This window comes from Myotis brandtii, unplaced genomic scaffold (assembly GCF_000412655.1).
Source record: "Myotis brandtii unplaced genomic scaffold, ASM41265v1 scaffold235, whole genome shotgun sequence".
In the NCBI taxonomy this organism is placed as follows: Eukaryota; Metazoa; Chordata; class Mammalia; order Chiroptera; family Vespertilionidae; genus Myotis; species Myotis brandtii.
This window is the reverse complement of record NW_005358857.1, coordinates 43,615-58,248: the sequence shown is the minus strand read 5'-3', so window position 1 is coordinate 58,248 and position 14,634 is coordinate 43,615. Positions and strand designations below refer to the sequence as shown.

The window sequence follows — 14,634 nt, the reverse complement described above, 5'->3', positions numbered from 1 at the left end:
TGTGACATGATTAGGATTTCATTTTGCAAGGTGACTCTTTGGAATGAAGAATGGATTATGAGAAAAGAGAGAGGAGAGCCCAAACCAGAGCTGAGGGTGGCTTGGGTGAAGGGAGCAGAGAGAGAAGTGGATGCATTCCAGAGATATTTAGAAGGTAGAAACAAGAGAACTTGGTGATGGATTAGATGTGGGGTATGAGAGGGAGGAGGCTCGGAGGAGGCCGAGGCTTCTGACTTGGGTGGCTGGGTGGGTGGTAATGCCATGCGCCAGGAGAGAAAACACAGGAAGACGAGCAGGTTTGGGGGGATGAGAGTGAGGGGTACAGGCTGGGGCATGTTGGGTCTGAAGCAGGGGGAAAGGCAGTTATTCTCCCAGGATGTGTTGACTCCGAAAGCCCAGCTGGGCGGTCCTCCCTCTGCCTTCACGCTCCCTGTCTGAAGGCCCTGAGAGTGTCCAGGGTGGGGGAGGGAGAGCAATGTCCAAGGGCCACAATGTCCAAGGGCTACTGACCACACCTAAGTCTTGACAAGCCTTCGCCTCCCTGCCGATGTGGGAGACACCTGATGACTTTTACCCCAACCTGCCCCTACAGGCTCAAGCAGTCTCCAACCACCCCCGATCCCCACCCTACTCCGGCTTGTCCAGCCCTCTCATTGCCTGCACCTCAGTGCTCCCATTACCCCTCACCCCACGCCCTGGGAGGAATACCTCCCCTCCCTCTTGCCCTTCTAGCCCCACCAGGGAGGACAAAGGGCAGGAGCTCCAGTCCAACCCCTCTCCAGATCTGGTCCTGAATAATTAATGAGCCATTAGGAGAAAGGGCCTGTGTGGAGCAAGGAGAGGGATCTTTGCCTAGCGACTTGGAGAGGGGGGTGTGGAAAACCCTATGGCCTGCTGACCCCTGGGTTGGCCCTGAGCCACCTCTGGGCTCAGAACAGGCTGGGAACAGCCCCTTCCCCCAGGGACCTTGGCTCCGACCTCGCCCCTCCCCCTCAGTGTGCAGATTGGCTAAATCCGCCCTGTGCCCCGCCTCCCACCAGTAACCAAGCAATGGTAACCATGGTGATGGGGCGGCCAGTCTCGTAGTGCCAGGCAGGGGGAAGGGCGGCAGGAAAGGGACGAAAGTTCGGAGTTGGATCTGGACAGGGGACAATCCCACCTCCTCCAACACACACACAGGGGTGCTGGAGCCCAGCTGCCTCCTGGGCAAGTGCAGAGGGCCGGGGAGACGGGGATGGATGCCCCTTTGTCTTGAAGATTCAGGGGAGAGGGAAGGAGGGGCTCAGTGTCTCCACACCTCAATCTCCAGGGTCCAGCCCAGGGAAGAGCTATAATGGCTCTGCCTTCTGAGCCCTCCCTGTATCTGTGGATACAAGTGGCATTCCATGGTCATTCACATTCCTTGTGCATCACCCCCCCTTTCCCACGCCAACCCCCGACATGGCTCACGCTGTGCCTTCTGCACAGATTTGCAGTGGCGGACACAATACACGCCTGAGCATGTCACCCAATGACCACATGAATCTTGGACATGTCTTACCGTCAGCCCATAAAACAGGATAACACTCAGACATGCCCAATCCTGCAGTGCCTTAAGGGACATGTGGCATTCCACAGGATGCACCCAGGAAGCATGGATGGGGGGGCTCCGTGAGGGGTTCTCTCTAGGACAGAAGGTCTGGAGGGGCAGCTAGCCATCCTGTCTTTCCTAGTAGCTGGTCCTGCCCCCATCCCAGAGTGCTGCTAGGAGGGACACCATCTTTTGAGCTGGGAGATCCCACACCTTGAAGGGTCAGACTTACTGTCGCCATGGGCGCCCGCCACCAAACCAAGCATCACGAGTGCGGGCACAAGGGGCACCATCCTCCTCCTTGGTGCTGGTTCAGGGGCCATCCAGAGCTCCAGTGCCACGGCCAGCCACAGCCCAGGACAATCTACCTGTGATGGAGAGAAGGGCAAGCTAATCAACCAAAGGACTTATATGCAAGCATATAGGCCTAACCAATGGACACAGACAACAGGGGGTGAGGGCATGAGTGGGGGGGGGGTAGGGGGTAACATGGGGATAAGGACACATATGTAATAACTTAATCAATAAAAAAAAGAGAGAGAGAAGGGCAAGCTAGTTAGCTGTTGTCCACCAATGTCCCTATTGCCCACCCATGCCACCTCCTGGCCTTACCACCCAGACACCCGCTCATCTTCACTGACCATCCAGAGCCCAGTCCAACAGATCCCCCCTTGTACTATTCAATGATCACCTTCTGACCCCTGTGCCCACCTAGGCTCCTCACTGACCCTCCACTGACCCGCCCAAAATAGCCCAATAGTCACACTATAGGGAGAGAATATAAGAGGCCTTCAGGTCATTCCCTAAACCTGAATAGGGGGCAGGGACGCTCCATCCCAGATCCTGCCTTCCCAACTGGCCTCCATAAGGGGCAGGGACAGGGAAACGAGGTCAGAGATACAGAGACTAAACAAAACAAGACAGAGACAGAGATCAGGGAGAAGTTAGCAGACCCATACAGGCTAGGGACTCCAGAGCCCCTGGGGCACCCTGTTCCCCCTCCTGTCTCAGCAGAGAGGGAACAGGCAGGAGGCCAGACCCCACATGCTGAGTGCAGACCTGAGCACAAACTTGATAGTGGCTGATAGGATCCAGGAATCAGAGGCTTGAAGTCAAAGCCACAACCTGTCCAGGTTCGCCAGGACACGCTCTTGACAAGTTGCAGCTGTCCACCTGGCTACCCCCGTCCTACCAATTCCCATGGCACCTTCCCATTCCAATGGGAAACTATAGGGAGGCCCTAGTGGCCAGGGATGGGGGTGCTGAACCCTAGATTCAACCCACACCTCCTCTGCTCTTGTCCCAGCAGGGACATGGGCAAACTTCACAGAGCCACAGGCTCAAAAGTGTCACCCAACAGACAGGAACCTGTGCATGGGGAAGATCACATCTGGGGCCAACTGAATGCCTCCAGGCCTTTGCTCACACCACGCAGTACAGATGCACTGCTTCCATGGCCCAGCCCCAGTGGGGAACTCCTGAGGGCCTCTTCCATGTCCCCACATAGAGGGCTTCCGGGGATTCACACCAGTGACCACCAGCTTTGTTTCTACTTTCCTCTGGGCAGGGGCTGGCACATAAGTCCCTCACTGATGCTCTAAAAATGCCACCAGACATAGAGGGCGAGTGAGTGATAGTGAACATACCTCATGGCCCTACAGTGGTACACACTGACTCTGGTGGGAGAGTTGTGATCACAGCTGACCCACAATAAGAAAATTTGCAAGGAGGTGACAGGACTACAGGGAGAGAGTATAAGAGGCCTTCATAGAGGTGAACACGAAAGGACAGGGCTCAAAGATGGCTCTACTCCTTCCTAGAACTTGAATCCTAGTCTCAACTGAGGAAGTCAAAGGTCATGAGATCAGAGGGCAGTAGGTGAGCAAAGGGGCTGGGACAAAGCAAGCAGGACTGTGAAGTGGAGCGGGCTGGACACAAAGGGAAATGGGTGGGAGATGTCCCTTGTCCTGAATCTTGCCAGAAGTCTGAGACAGGAGCCGAGCTGTGAAAGTAAGTTGAAAGGGGTATATGGGCATCCAGCCCCATCTATATAACACCTGGGGTTCTGCTCAATGATCACAGAGCTCAGGTGGCTGAGACCAGGAGAGGGAGCCCCCACAATTATGCCCTCCCTGCATGGCCATTTAGGGATGGAGGTCACATATCACAGAGCCCTATCGGGGCTTGGTCATCATGGCGCTGTGTTCAGTGGTGCAGCCAACAACAGAATTCAACATCCCAGCAGACATCAGGAGGCGAAACGCCCTGTCAGGCTGACAAGCAGGTATGGTCCCGACACAACCTCCTGTAGTCCCTGGGACAGATATCATGGCTCATAGCTCAGTGAAGTGTTGCACCAAAAGACAGGGAGAGGGGCTTATACAGATATCATGGGGGCAACAATACAACATTCACAAAGGTTTAACCTCAGGGAAAGCAGCCGGTGTGAACCCCCGCAGTGCAGATATCGCAGGGACTCAACCCCGAGGAACAACATCCTGGGAGCATAGCTCCTTGGTTCGGACATAAAGGGGATGAAACTACATAAAACAGATATTATGGAGGTACAATTACACAGCACAGTCACCCTGAAATGTAACTCCCCAATATAATTATCACAGAGGCTTAATCCCCTGTAGCTGCCTTGGTGCACACAGCAATGTAACACCCAGGTGCAGACATCACAGAGGTAGTTGTCTGGTCCAGACATCAACATAGTGTAGAGGTTCCACACATCATGGGAGTGCAGCTGCCTGGTAGACATTACAGTTGTATTACTCTCCAGTACTTAATCGTAGAGGTGTCACCCGTTATAGACTGAAAGGGTCCTATGTCCATAACACAGCCACCACGGGGATATAACACCAGAGCAGACAGCACGAGGGACAATGTTGGATGAGATTCTGACCATGGTGTCAGAGAACCTGGGCTTCTGGTAACCTCCGCTGGATGTGACAAAAGACAAGTGGCTCTTACTTGGGGACTCCTGGACCCCCTGTGTTTCTGGGTCTAGAGCAGCCGTGGGCAAACTATGGCCCGCGGGCCAGATCCGGCCCGTTTGAAATGAATAAAACTAAAAAAAAAAAAAAGACCGTAACCTTTTATGTAATGATGTTTACTTTGAATTTATATTAGTTCACACAAACACTCCATCCATGCTTTTGTTCCGGCCCTCCGGTCCAGTTTAAGAACCCATTGTGGCCCTCAAGTAAAAAAGTTTGCCCACCCCTGGTCTAGAGTATGCACGACACTGTTCAGGTCCAGAAAGCAGAACAGACAAAGGTGGAGAAGTTGAAAAGACATTCCCTCCCCAGAGAGCTCTTCCAGCGGCCCATGGACACAGGGACATGGCTGCCCAGAGAGAGAGGAGGTACGGGGACACACAAACACAGACACTTTCTCAGGGCACTACTCAGGCAACCACGTAGCTGTCCGAAGCAGGGCCTCTCCCTCACCAGCTCCTGGCATGAGCAAGCTGCCCTCCCGCCCCAGATTCTGGGCACAGAGCCTGTCCCGTGTCAGGTGGTGCAGGCCACTCCCAGCTCTGGGGCCTCCTCGTCAAGAGTCCCCGACCCCTGGGCGGCCCCCGCTCCAGAGTGCTCAGGGTCACCTGTGGGAAAAAGGTGGGCGAGGAGCAGGGAGGGGACGATGCCACCCGTGCTGGGGTTGCAGAGAATCCGGCGTGACAGTGTTAAGAGCAGAGCGTCCACCTTCGCCACCACGGCTGGGTGAGTCTGGGCTTTTAACACCTGAGATGAAACAAGGCCTGAACATTTGTACACTCAGGCGCATCTCTGAACTGCACTGTGGACCATCGGTTCTAACGAACTGACATGGACAGGAAAACAAACTCCATACTGTATGATGCTGCAGAATATAATTAAATGTAATTTTCCTACATTCAGAATGGTTTTTAATTTACAATAGACCCTTTTTCTTTGCTGTCAGTGTGAAACTGCCAACTGCCCTTTCTTGGGAAGAACTGTCCTTTATTCTCAAATTTTGTCCTTGGTGTTAAAATGTCCTTTCTGGTATGAAATGATGGTGGTAGCAGATAGCAGTTTTTTGTTTTTTTTTTAAATAATGTCTTTATTTGGCAAAATAAAAAATTGCCAACCCCATGTCAGGCCCCCAAGTGCTTTTGGAAACTGTACTGGTTTGTGAAATCAAAGACCCTGGGAGTCACTTCTCTGAGGGACAAGGGAGGAGGGAGCAGGCACCACACCAAGCCACGGGACTCAATACAATCGTCATGGAAATGCATGTTACACAGAGGTCACATCACCTTCATGCAGCCCAACCTAGCCACCCTTGTCAGCCTTCGAGCCCCACCCCCCGGGGGCCCTGTGACGCCAGAAATGGGGGGGTTTCCCTGGCTGGAGCACAGCGGGGATCATTCTGACCTCCTCGTGAATATGCAAACACAGACCGATTTGTTTCCCTTGGGCACGTGTTGTTATTCACAAATATTAATTAATCTCCAAATACCACCTGTTCCTTCAGTCGCCTCCCCAGGCCAGAATCCTGGTTCCCAGGAGGCTGGGGCCCCAAAATGGACATCAGCAGAAGGAGGGGTATCCAAGGCCCCACAGAGCGCTGGCCAAGGGGAGAGGCTGGTGTTTGAGCAAGAGGAGCCTGAGGGCAGCGAGAGCTGGAAGCTGTTCATCTTCTAATCAGCGGGCAGCTAACCGAGCCCTTTTGTCACGTCCTGGACAGTTCACCGCGTGGCACTGCAGCAGCGGCCACGGAGGCGGAAACAGGCTTGTTACACTTGGGAAGGGAAAACCAACATGTTTCCAACTCTCACCAAACCAACCGCCGAATTATGACCGGAATAAATCAGAGGCTCAGCCAGGACCCCAGCCCTGGGGAAGGCGGCAGCCGACAGCAGGCTGCCTGTCTCTCTTCCCGCCAGTTGGCCTGTCATTGAGCGCAGCCACAGCCCGCCTGCCCTCCCACAGCTGGGCCCCCTCAGCTTCCCAGTCTCCCCTGAGAATGGAGGGGGGATTAGAAAGAGGGTCCCAGAGTCTGGGGGGGGGGGAGGAGAGGAGGGCATAAGGTCCAGCAGAGGCTTAGCTCTGGGGGCAGACCCAAGGGACCAGCAGAGGCACCTTCCTACGGCCATAATCCCAAGCCACCAGCCCTCAGCCTCCCTCCGCAGGGGAGTGGAGCCTCCCTTGGGGTAATGCTCACCAACGTGGCTGCCCCCGGGCCTCTGCACTTGCTGCTCTCTCTACTGAGAAGAAGGCCCTTCTCCTGTCCCCACCTACTCACCTTTCAGAACTCAGCTCAAGTGACCCACCCATCACTAACTACCTTCCTGGACTGGCCACCCCCAGTTTTCCAGGTTTGTACAGAGTAGTAAAGGCAGCAAGAGGTGATATCAATCCAGGGTGGTTCCATCCCCCGTGGGACATTACACAATGTCTGGAGACATCTGTCAACACTGAGGACAGGGGTGGGGGACAGGTGCTACTGGCATCTGGTGGGAAGAAACAAGGGAGGCTGCTAGATATCCTACAGACATCCTATAAGAGGCCAGCCTCCACAACAAAGGATTATCTGGTCAATGTCAACAGTACCGAGGTTGAAAAACCCTGATGTAGACAGCACGATCTTTCGCTGACGTAGCCTAGCCTGACGTGACCTTCCCTGGACCCTGCCCCAGAACCCAGTCCCCTACGAGCACCCTGGGCCTGTACCCAAGGAGGCCTCAGCCTGACTAAACACTTATATTAGCTGTCCCTGGGCCTCAGGATCTCAGTGCACCTTCCCCTCCCCCTCCAAGTCAGCACTGCTTCCAGAAACAGAGCTTTACAGGAACCCCACCTTCACACATGCCAGCAGCAAGTGGCCTCCCCAGAAGACAGGGGGTTTCACTTGCAGGCACCTTTTCTGGTAAGATTGGGCTCCCAGGTAGGTAAGATCCATCATCTCAGAATGGACAGGTAAAGGGATAGAAGGTATTCCCACACCCACCCTCCCCATCTGACCCTTCTCACCTGTGACAAGTCCTTTCTTGCTGCTGCTTCTAAATAACCTCAATGTCCATCTCGCCGCACAGGACCTGGCCCCCGGCAGATACCCATACACGCTCATTTCCCTCCCCTGCCCAGGCCAGACCCCTCTCTTCCACGCCCTCTTCCTTCAGCCGTCTGTGCAGAACTGTTCAGCGAGCCCTGCTGGGCCCAGAGCCAGGAGGCAGGATGATGAACAAGACAGTCTTGGGCTCTGCCTTCAAGCTCTCAGAGGATGGCTCGACAGGAACTCATCCTCCCCCATCCCCTCCTCCTCCAGGTCCCCATCTCAGTGACAGTGCCACCGTGACCCGGTCACCCAAGCCAACCAGTCCTCCTCAAATTCTCCCTTTTCCTCATCCCACACACCCAGCGGGTCAATAGCGGGTCAATACGTTTGAATCTGCCCTGCACCCATCACAACCACCATGTCAGTAAGACCTTCATCACCTCCCTCTTTTTTTAAAAAATCCTCACTCGAGGATACGTTTATTGATTTTTAGAGAGAGAGGGCCATTGATGTGAGAAACATTGATTGGTTGCCCCTGTACACGCCCCAACTGGGAACAGAACCCACAACCTAGGTATGTGCCCTGACCTTCCGCAACCTTTTGGTGCACGGGATGACACTCCAAGCTACCTGGCCAGGGCAACCGCCCACCTTTTAAGTGGGTTTCGTGCCTCTGGTCACTCCCTCCCAATCCATTGTGCACACAAACCAATGCCCCCTGTTTAGCTCACTTTGCTTGGCTGCTTTATTTCACAGTAGACACAATGTTTCATAAGTAGACAAAAGGATGGGAAAATAGGTAGAGGAATGCACGGATGCTGCTTCTCTGCTCAGGAACCTTCAATGCCGCCATATCACCCTCAGCAAACAGTCCAGTCTTTAGCCCGACATCCAAGGCCCATCATGCTCTGATTCCAACCTAACTCTCCAACCCACCCACTTGTGGTTCTAGCGGAAAGAAAAGAGAAGTGGACCTCAAGGAGACTAGGAATGAGGTGCTCCGGATTCTATGGGTACCCTACCCCTCCTACCACAATCGACAGTTGAAGAGAACAGTCTTTTCTACAGAAACACGGTAAACAGAAAAGCAGAGATCCCAGGATGTCACCCAGAAGCCTATTTCACACCTACAGCAGCCGACAAGCTGTGTATCAGTCCCCACCCACCTCCATCATCCATTCCGGTCAGAAACCCGGGCAGCATCCCTGACACCTCCCCTCCCTCATGCCCCACATTCAATCCTTCACCCTGTCCTATCTACCCCGCCTCCCTCAGAGCACTCACAACCCTCTCTCCACCTCCATCCCCGCTGCCCTGGTCCAGGCCTCCGGCGTCTCTCAGCCACATGCACACCCCGCACACTTCGGGCACACTCACCAGGTCTTTGCCTGCTCACACCAGTGACTCTTGGACAACCAGCACTCTTGGATAACCGAGGCCTCTGCTCCTTCCTGGAGAGAGTGGATAGAATGAGAACATTAAGAATTTCCTCACAGCAGAATAACTACTGACACAGAAAGACATTCAAAATTTACTGTTTATGCAGGGAGGGAAAAAAGCAGGTTATGGAATTGTTCCTGAAGGAAGATCCCCATTTAGTGACAATGCCCTTCACTTCACTCATTCACTCACTTATTCGATACTCCTGAGCACCTACTATGTGCCAGACTTGCTCCCAGCCACCCAGGATACAGCTGTAAACAACACGGACCAAGTCCCTGGCTTCGGTAGTAAAACTGTGTCCAAACTCCTCGGCATAACCATCCAGCCAGTGGAGCAGCTGGCGAGGCCCCCCTCTACAGCACTACCTGCCCATGCTCCCCTCCCTCCCACCAGCCAACTGCAAGAACTTCCTCTTCTGATCCTCAGATGTGCCACGTTTCTTCCAATCTCCCAGCCTATGCCACTGCCAGGAACACACTAGCCATGTTTTTCTAGCCAATTACCCCTCAGATCTCAGGGCCAATGGTTCTTTCTCACATGGTGTCCTAGACTACATGCTGGGCCTTGCCTTGGAGCAGTGACCACAAATGTGATGATTTATTTATTTACACGTTTGCTGAGTGGTCGCTGAGTCACACCCCTAAGCTGGGTGTGTGCCCGGTCCAGCTCTGTATCCCCAATACCCAGCAGAGAGCTGGCACATAGTAGGTGCTCCATCCAGGTCTGCTGAATGAGTGGATGAACGCATGAATGAGTTCACAGAAAACAGGCCAGCTTCGAAGAACCACACCAGCATACATGCAGCCTTCAAAGAAGCTTTAGAAACAATATTTATTTTTGACTTTCTGCTTCTCTATAATTTTTAAAATGAAGGCGTGCCCTGGATGCCTTCTCCACTGGCACACATACAGCAACAAAGCCCGGCCCCTTCCTTCTAGAACCATTACTGAGCCTCCACCAGTGTGGGCACCATCCTGGGTGGGGGTAGGGGCCAGGCACGCCCACTCCATCTCATCACCACCTCACCACAGCTCAGCGACTTGGCACCGCTGGTGCCCATTAGACACAAGCTACACCTCGAAACGGGCTTATCCTCAACCTCCCGCCCCCACATGCACATGGATCCCCACCCCACAGCAATGCCATCTTAGTTCCTCCCAAAGCCGACACACGGAATGGGGCTCAGGGAGGAGGTCCTCACCAGCCCGGGCCAGCCTCCTGTGTCTGGGAATCGCCCTCACTTGAGACTGACCACCTTTGCCAACGCGGGAGATGTCCTCACTGATGGAAGACTCAACAGCCCAGTACCATCCGCGCTGACCCTGTGGGCCTCATCCTCTCCTGCCTCCATCACCCCCAGCCCCCAAGAACCAATAGTCCTGGGACTCACTCAGGATGGCTCCCCTCCCCCAGACCACTGAGTTTCTCCACAAAGTTCCCTCTGGCCACTGCTCCTAGCACACAGGCCGTCAGGCGGGTCTGGCCAGACAAACCGGCTTCCGTGTCCGAAACTCAAAGGCCCATTTGTCCGGGGACGCCAGCGGGGCCTCACAGTGCCAGATGTGAGGCTGTTGGCTCTACCGCTGCTCAGGGACCCTGGGGCAGAGGAGCAGAGTCCCAGGCGAGAACAGGGAGGATCCGATCCCCACCCCCGCACCGCCAAGCCAGCTGGCAATACTGCCACTTCCATGGCCACACCAGGAGACTGGGGCTGGTGTCCACAGATGGGACCTTAACTGAGCAGGAGCCACACCTGGAAAAAGGTATTTGCTCCAAATGGCCAAAGACGGTCCAAGAACAGATGAAACAGGCATTTGGAAAGACCCTAGAGCACAAAGACTGGCATCAGGGCAGGATTCAACAGCGCCTGGAACCACACCAGTCCAGGATCAAACTGGCCCCCAACCCACCTAGACAGACAATCAGAATCACCCCTCCGCTTCACCAGAATTACTCTAGAGACTCATCCTAAGATAAGCCCAGAACAATCAGAACTACTGCATACACCCAGAAGATCAACTGGAAAGCTACTCAGAAAGAACCTGACTGGTACCGGAAACAGGTTAGATATCTCTGATTGGCATCCAGAAAGGCCTCAGAAGGGCTGAGGTTGGTGGCCAGGACCAAGATCAGGTAAGAAGGCCTTGGCAGCAACCTGGGGCTGGCCCCCAGCAGGGCTCTTCGTCGTGGCCTGGCAGCGGGGCCAGGAACAAGTTGAAATGCAGAGAAGCACAGATGCCCCCCCAGAGCAACCCTCAGGCAACCCCTTCGGCTGCACCAGGAACAGTTCCTGGATGCAGCAGCTACAACACGGCTGAGGAGCGAGAACCATCCTTTTCAGATCTGGAGGTTGGGGACACACAAAATACTGGTGCACCTGAACCTCAGAGGCAGATCTGGGAATAAAGAACCTCACTAGATACCCAGGGCTCAGGCGGGGTGAGGGAAATGGGCAAGTGAACATGCTGAGTCTGCCCCTTCTGAGAATCCCCTCCATCCGCCCCAAACATAGGGTCTCTTCTCCAGGGCTTCTTCCTCTAGTCTCCCCACACGGGCCCATCTGTAGATCAAAAATACCTGAGCAACACACACAATCGCATAAACACGATGAGGGATGAGAGCTGGGCACTCCCTTTGTTGAGCTCCCCCAACTTGCTAGCCTAAGCTCAGAATTGCAGCTACTTTAGATGAGCAGGTGCCCTCACCTTAACAAGGTGGTTTGTAAAGGCCCCTCTTTCTGATGGAGGTGGGTGTGCACCACCCATGTTGATCACAGTAACAATGGCTAACACTGACCTGGTGCTTACCAGATGCCAGGCCCTGTCCTAAGCACTTGCAGCACATTAACTTTAATCCTCACAACAACCCTATACGGCACCGAATTTTATTACACACAGTTGACAAATGAGAAAACTGACTCAGAGATGTTAAGCTTGCTCAAAGTTACACTGCTATTAAGTGGAGTTGAACCCCAGCAGTTAGAAACCAGAGTCTGTGCTCTTAACCACTGAGGTTGTCTTCTCTTGATGAGCACAGCTCTACACTCACATAACTCCATCCTTTCACAGGCCTAGACTTCTCTCTCAAACTCCAGATGCTCACACTCAACCCCCTGCTGGAGGTCCGCCCACCCTGCCCCAACCTCAAATGCTGCATCTCAAAGCAATGTGTCCAACCCTGAGCTCATTATCTGCCTTCCAAATCTACCTCTCCTCCTAAATCCCTAGCTCTGTGAAGGCCTCTCTTTTCACTTCCAGGAACCTGGACCCCTTCCTCTTCCTCACCCCCACATCCAACAAATCATCCTGTCTTAATAAATGTGCCCTCTAAATGGCTCCATGCCACTGCCCTATCCAAGCCACCATCCTCTCACCTGACTTTACCTGAACCCTCCTCCTCCTCACTGAGCATTCTACCTTCATCCATTTCCCATAACCACAGAATCCTCTTCCAGAAACAAATCTGATCATAACACACTCCGCACCTCCCACTCCCAGGCTTTAATCCTTTGGGTCTCCCTTCTGTGTTCTCAGAATAAAGTCACAGCTACTTAAGCGGGCATTCAAGGCCCTCTGTGATCCACTATATCTCTGATACCCCACAAATAACAAGACCTCTGAGTCTTCACTCGTACTGTTTTTTCCTGTCTGGAATGCCCTTTCTTCAATTGGAAAACTCCTACTCATCTCTCAAAACCCAATTCAGATAGCCCCTTCTTGGTCTCCTCTAGGACTTATCTCACTTTGGCCTCTGGACACTCCCCTCTGCCTTTTCATGTTAAATACCCCTAACTTTCTAATCTCAGCTCAGAATTTAAGTTGCTTTAGGTGAACTCATGATGAGCTCAATCTCAGTAGCTCCTAAGGGGTGGTGGGCTGCCTCTTCTACAGCTGTTAGTCCCATAGGAAGCAAAGCAGCCTGGCTGAAAGTGCCTAGCCCAGAGTTTGGCACACAGTTAGCAATCAATAAGAGGTTACTGAATTGCTCTACATTCCCATGATGCAATCTGTTCCCCCAGGGACCATGAGCTTCTCAAGGGCAAGACCCTGGCTGCAAGCCTGGCCCAAGCACACAGCAGTGTCATAATCACAATGGAAGCAAATGCCACTGCTGCTGACTGAACTATCATCCAGTTCCTTGGATTCTCACAACAGCCTTGGATTAGCTGCCCCATTTTACAGGGGGTAAAACTGAGCCTCAGGGAGGAAATAAGCTCCTCAAGGTCTCAAGTCAGAAAGTGAAAGAGCTATATTGTGTGTCTCATCCTCTGTGGAGAAGTGTCATAATCACAATGGAAGCAAATGCCACTGCTGCTGACTGAACTATCATCCAGTTCCTTGGATTCTCACAAGAGCCTTGGATTAGCTGCCCCATTTTACAGGGGGTAAAACTGAGCCTCAGGGAGGAAATAAGCTCCTCAAGGTCTCAAGTCAGAAAGTGAAAGAGCTATATTGTGTGTCTCAGCCTCTGTGGAGGTCTAGCTCCCACCTGCCCCTGACCAAGGGCCCTCAGTAATGGACTTGCACAGTTAGGGTAAGAGGGGAGAGTGAGGGGAGCACAGATTGCCAGGGCCAGCATTTTGTTGCATTCCAATACAATTTCCAAAAAAAATTTTAGCCAGTCTCTGCTTACTATACCCCCCTGCCTCCCCCCACCCCCCAAAAAAAACAACCCCTGCTTCACCACCACTCAGATCCAGCCTCCTCTCTTAGAAGTCCCGATACCACATCCACCTCACAGGGTGCACAAAGCTGGACAGAGAGAAGGTCAGGAGCTGCTGGGGGGGAGAAAGACAGGGAGGAAGGAAGGAATGATATCAAAACAACTTTCTTGTTAAAGGGAAGAAAAGAGGAAAGAGGAAGAACACATGGAAAACACGACTACAGAGACATTTCAAATGATGAGGACGTTGAGCAAGCAAAAATGTGCAAGAAAGTGGGCACGAGGATGCACAAGACTGTGAGTGTGCACACGCCCCTCCCTGGGTGTGCACGGTGGTGCTGTGAGAGCACAAGCATGAAGTGGTTGGTGCAGGGCATGCAAGCACAGCAGATTTCTGCTCTCTGGCTGCCATGCAGGCCCAAGTGTGCAAGTGTGAGGGCAGTGAGGCAAATGGATGTGTAAGTGGAGTGAGCTGAGTGTGGAGATGAGGGGGTGTGAGTGTGTGGCCTGTGCCTGGGGCTGCGGATGTGGGGAGCTGTGCTTGGGGAGTTACACCTGCTGCTTCTTGAAGTCCTAGGTTTGTACATATAATCAGTGAAAAACCGGGATTTTCTTGCTCTCTTGAAGCAAGAGTTAATAAGGAGCCAAGCATAGAATTTCCCGAGATTTCCTGCCAGAACCCTCCTCTGGATCACATCAGATCCCTGCTGCCTCCCAAAGAATCCCTCCGCAGACCCTTTCCCTTCTCAGGGGATCCCTCACTATCCAAGACCCCCCTGGAAGCACCACGGGGCTCCTTTTCCAGCCTCTCACCCCAGGGCACTTCCTGGATTCTCCAGCCAGATCCCGCACAGGGTCACTCTGGATCCCTGCCCTTGTCTGTTCAGGAGCCAAAGTGGAGCCTTAATCACCAACACTCAGCAGTCCGGCCG

At 53.4% G+C, this 14,634-nt stretch overlaps 1 protein-coding gene across 5 annotated transcripts in view; it reads right to left on the bottom strand.

The window, feature by feature from the left end:
• PTPRF (protein tyrosine phosphatase, receptor type, F) overlaps positions 1 to 13,742 on the bottom strand; it is an 80,522-nt gene extending 66,780 nt beyond the window's left edge. For 4 of the 5 annotated variants that reach the window (XM_014540021.1, XM_005866604.2, XM_005866608.2 and 1 more), the window contains exons 1-3: positions 13,724 to 13,742; positions 8,975 to 9,048; positions 1,803 to 1,938 (exon numbers count right to left, since the gene is read on the bottom strand). In XM_014540021.1, the coding sequence (XP_014395507.1) occupies positions 1,803 to 1,893 (91 nt within the window). In that variant the 5' untranslated portion in view covers positions 1,894 to 1,938; positions 8,975 to 9,048; positions 13,724 to 13,742. Of the gene's footprint in view, positions 1 to 1,802; positions 1,939 to 8,974; positions 9,049 to 13,723 lie in introns of those variants that run through there. The other variant, XM_014540022.1, reaches the window with a different exon arrangement.
• Between the last annotated feature and the right edge of the window lie 892 nt (positions 13,743 to 14,634).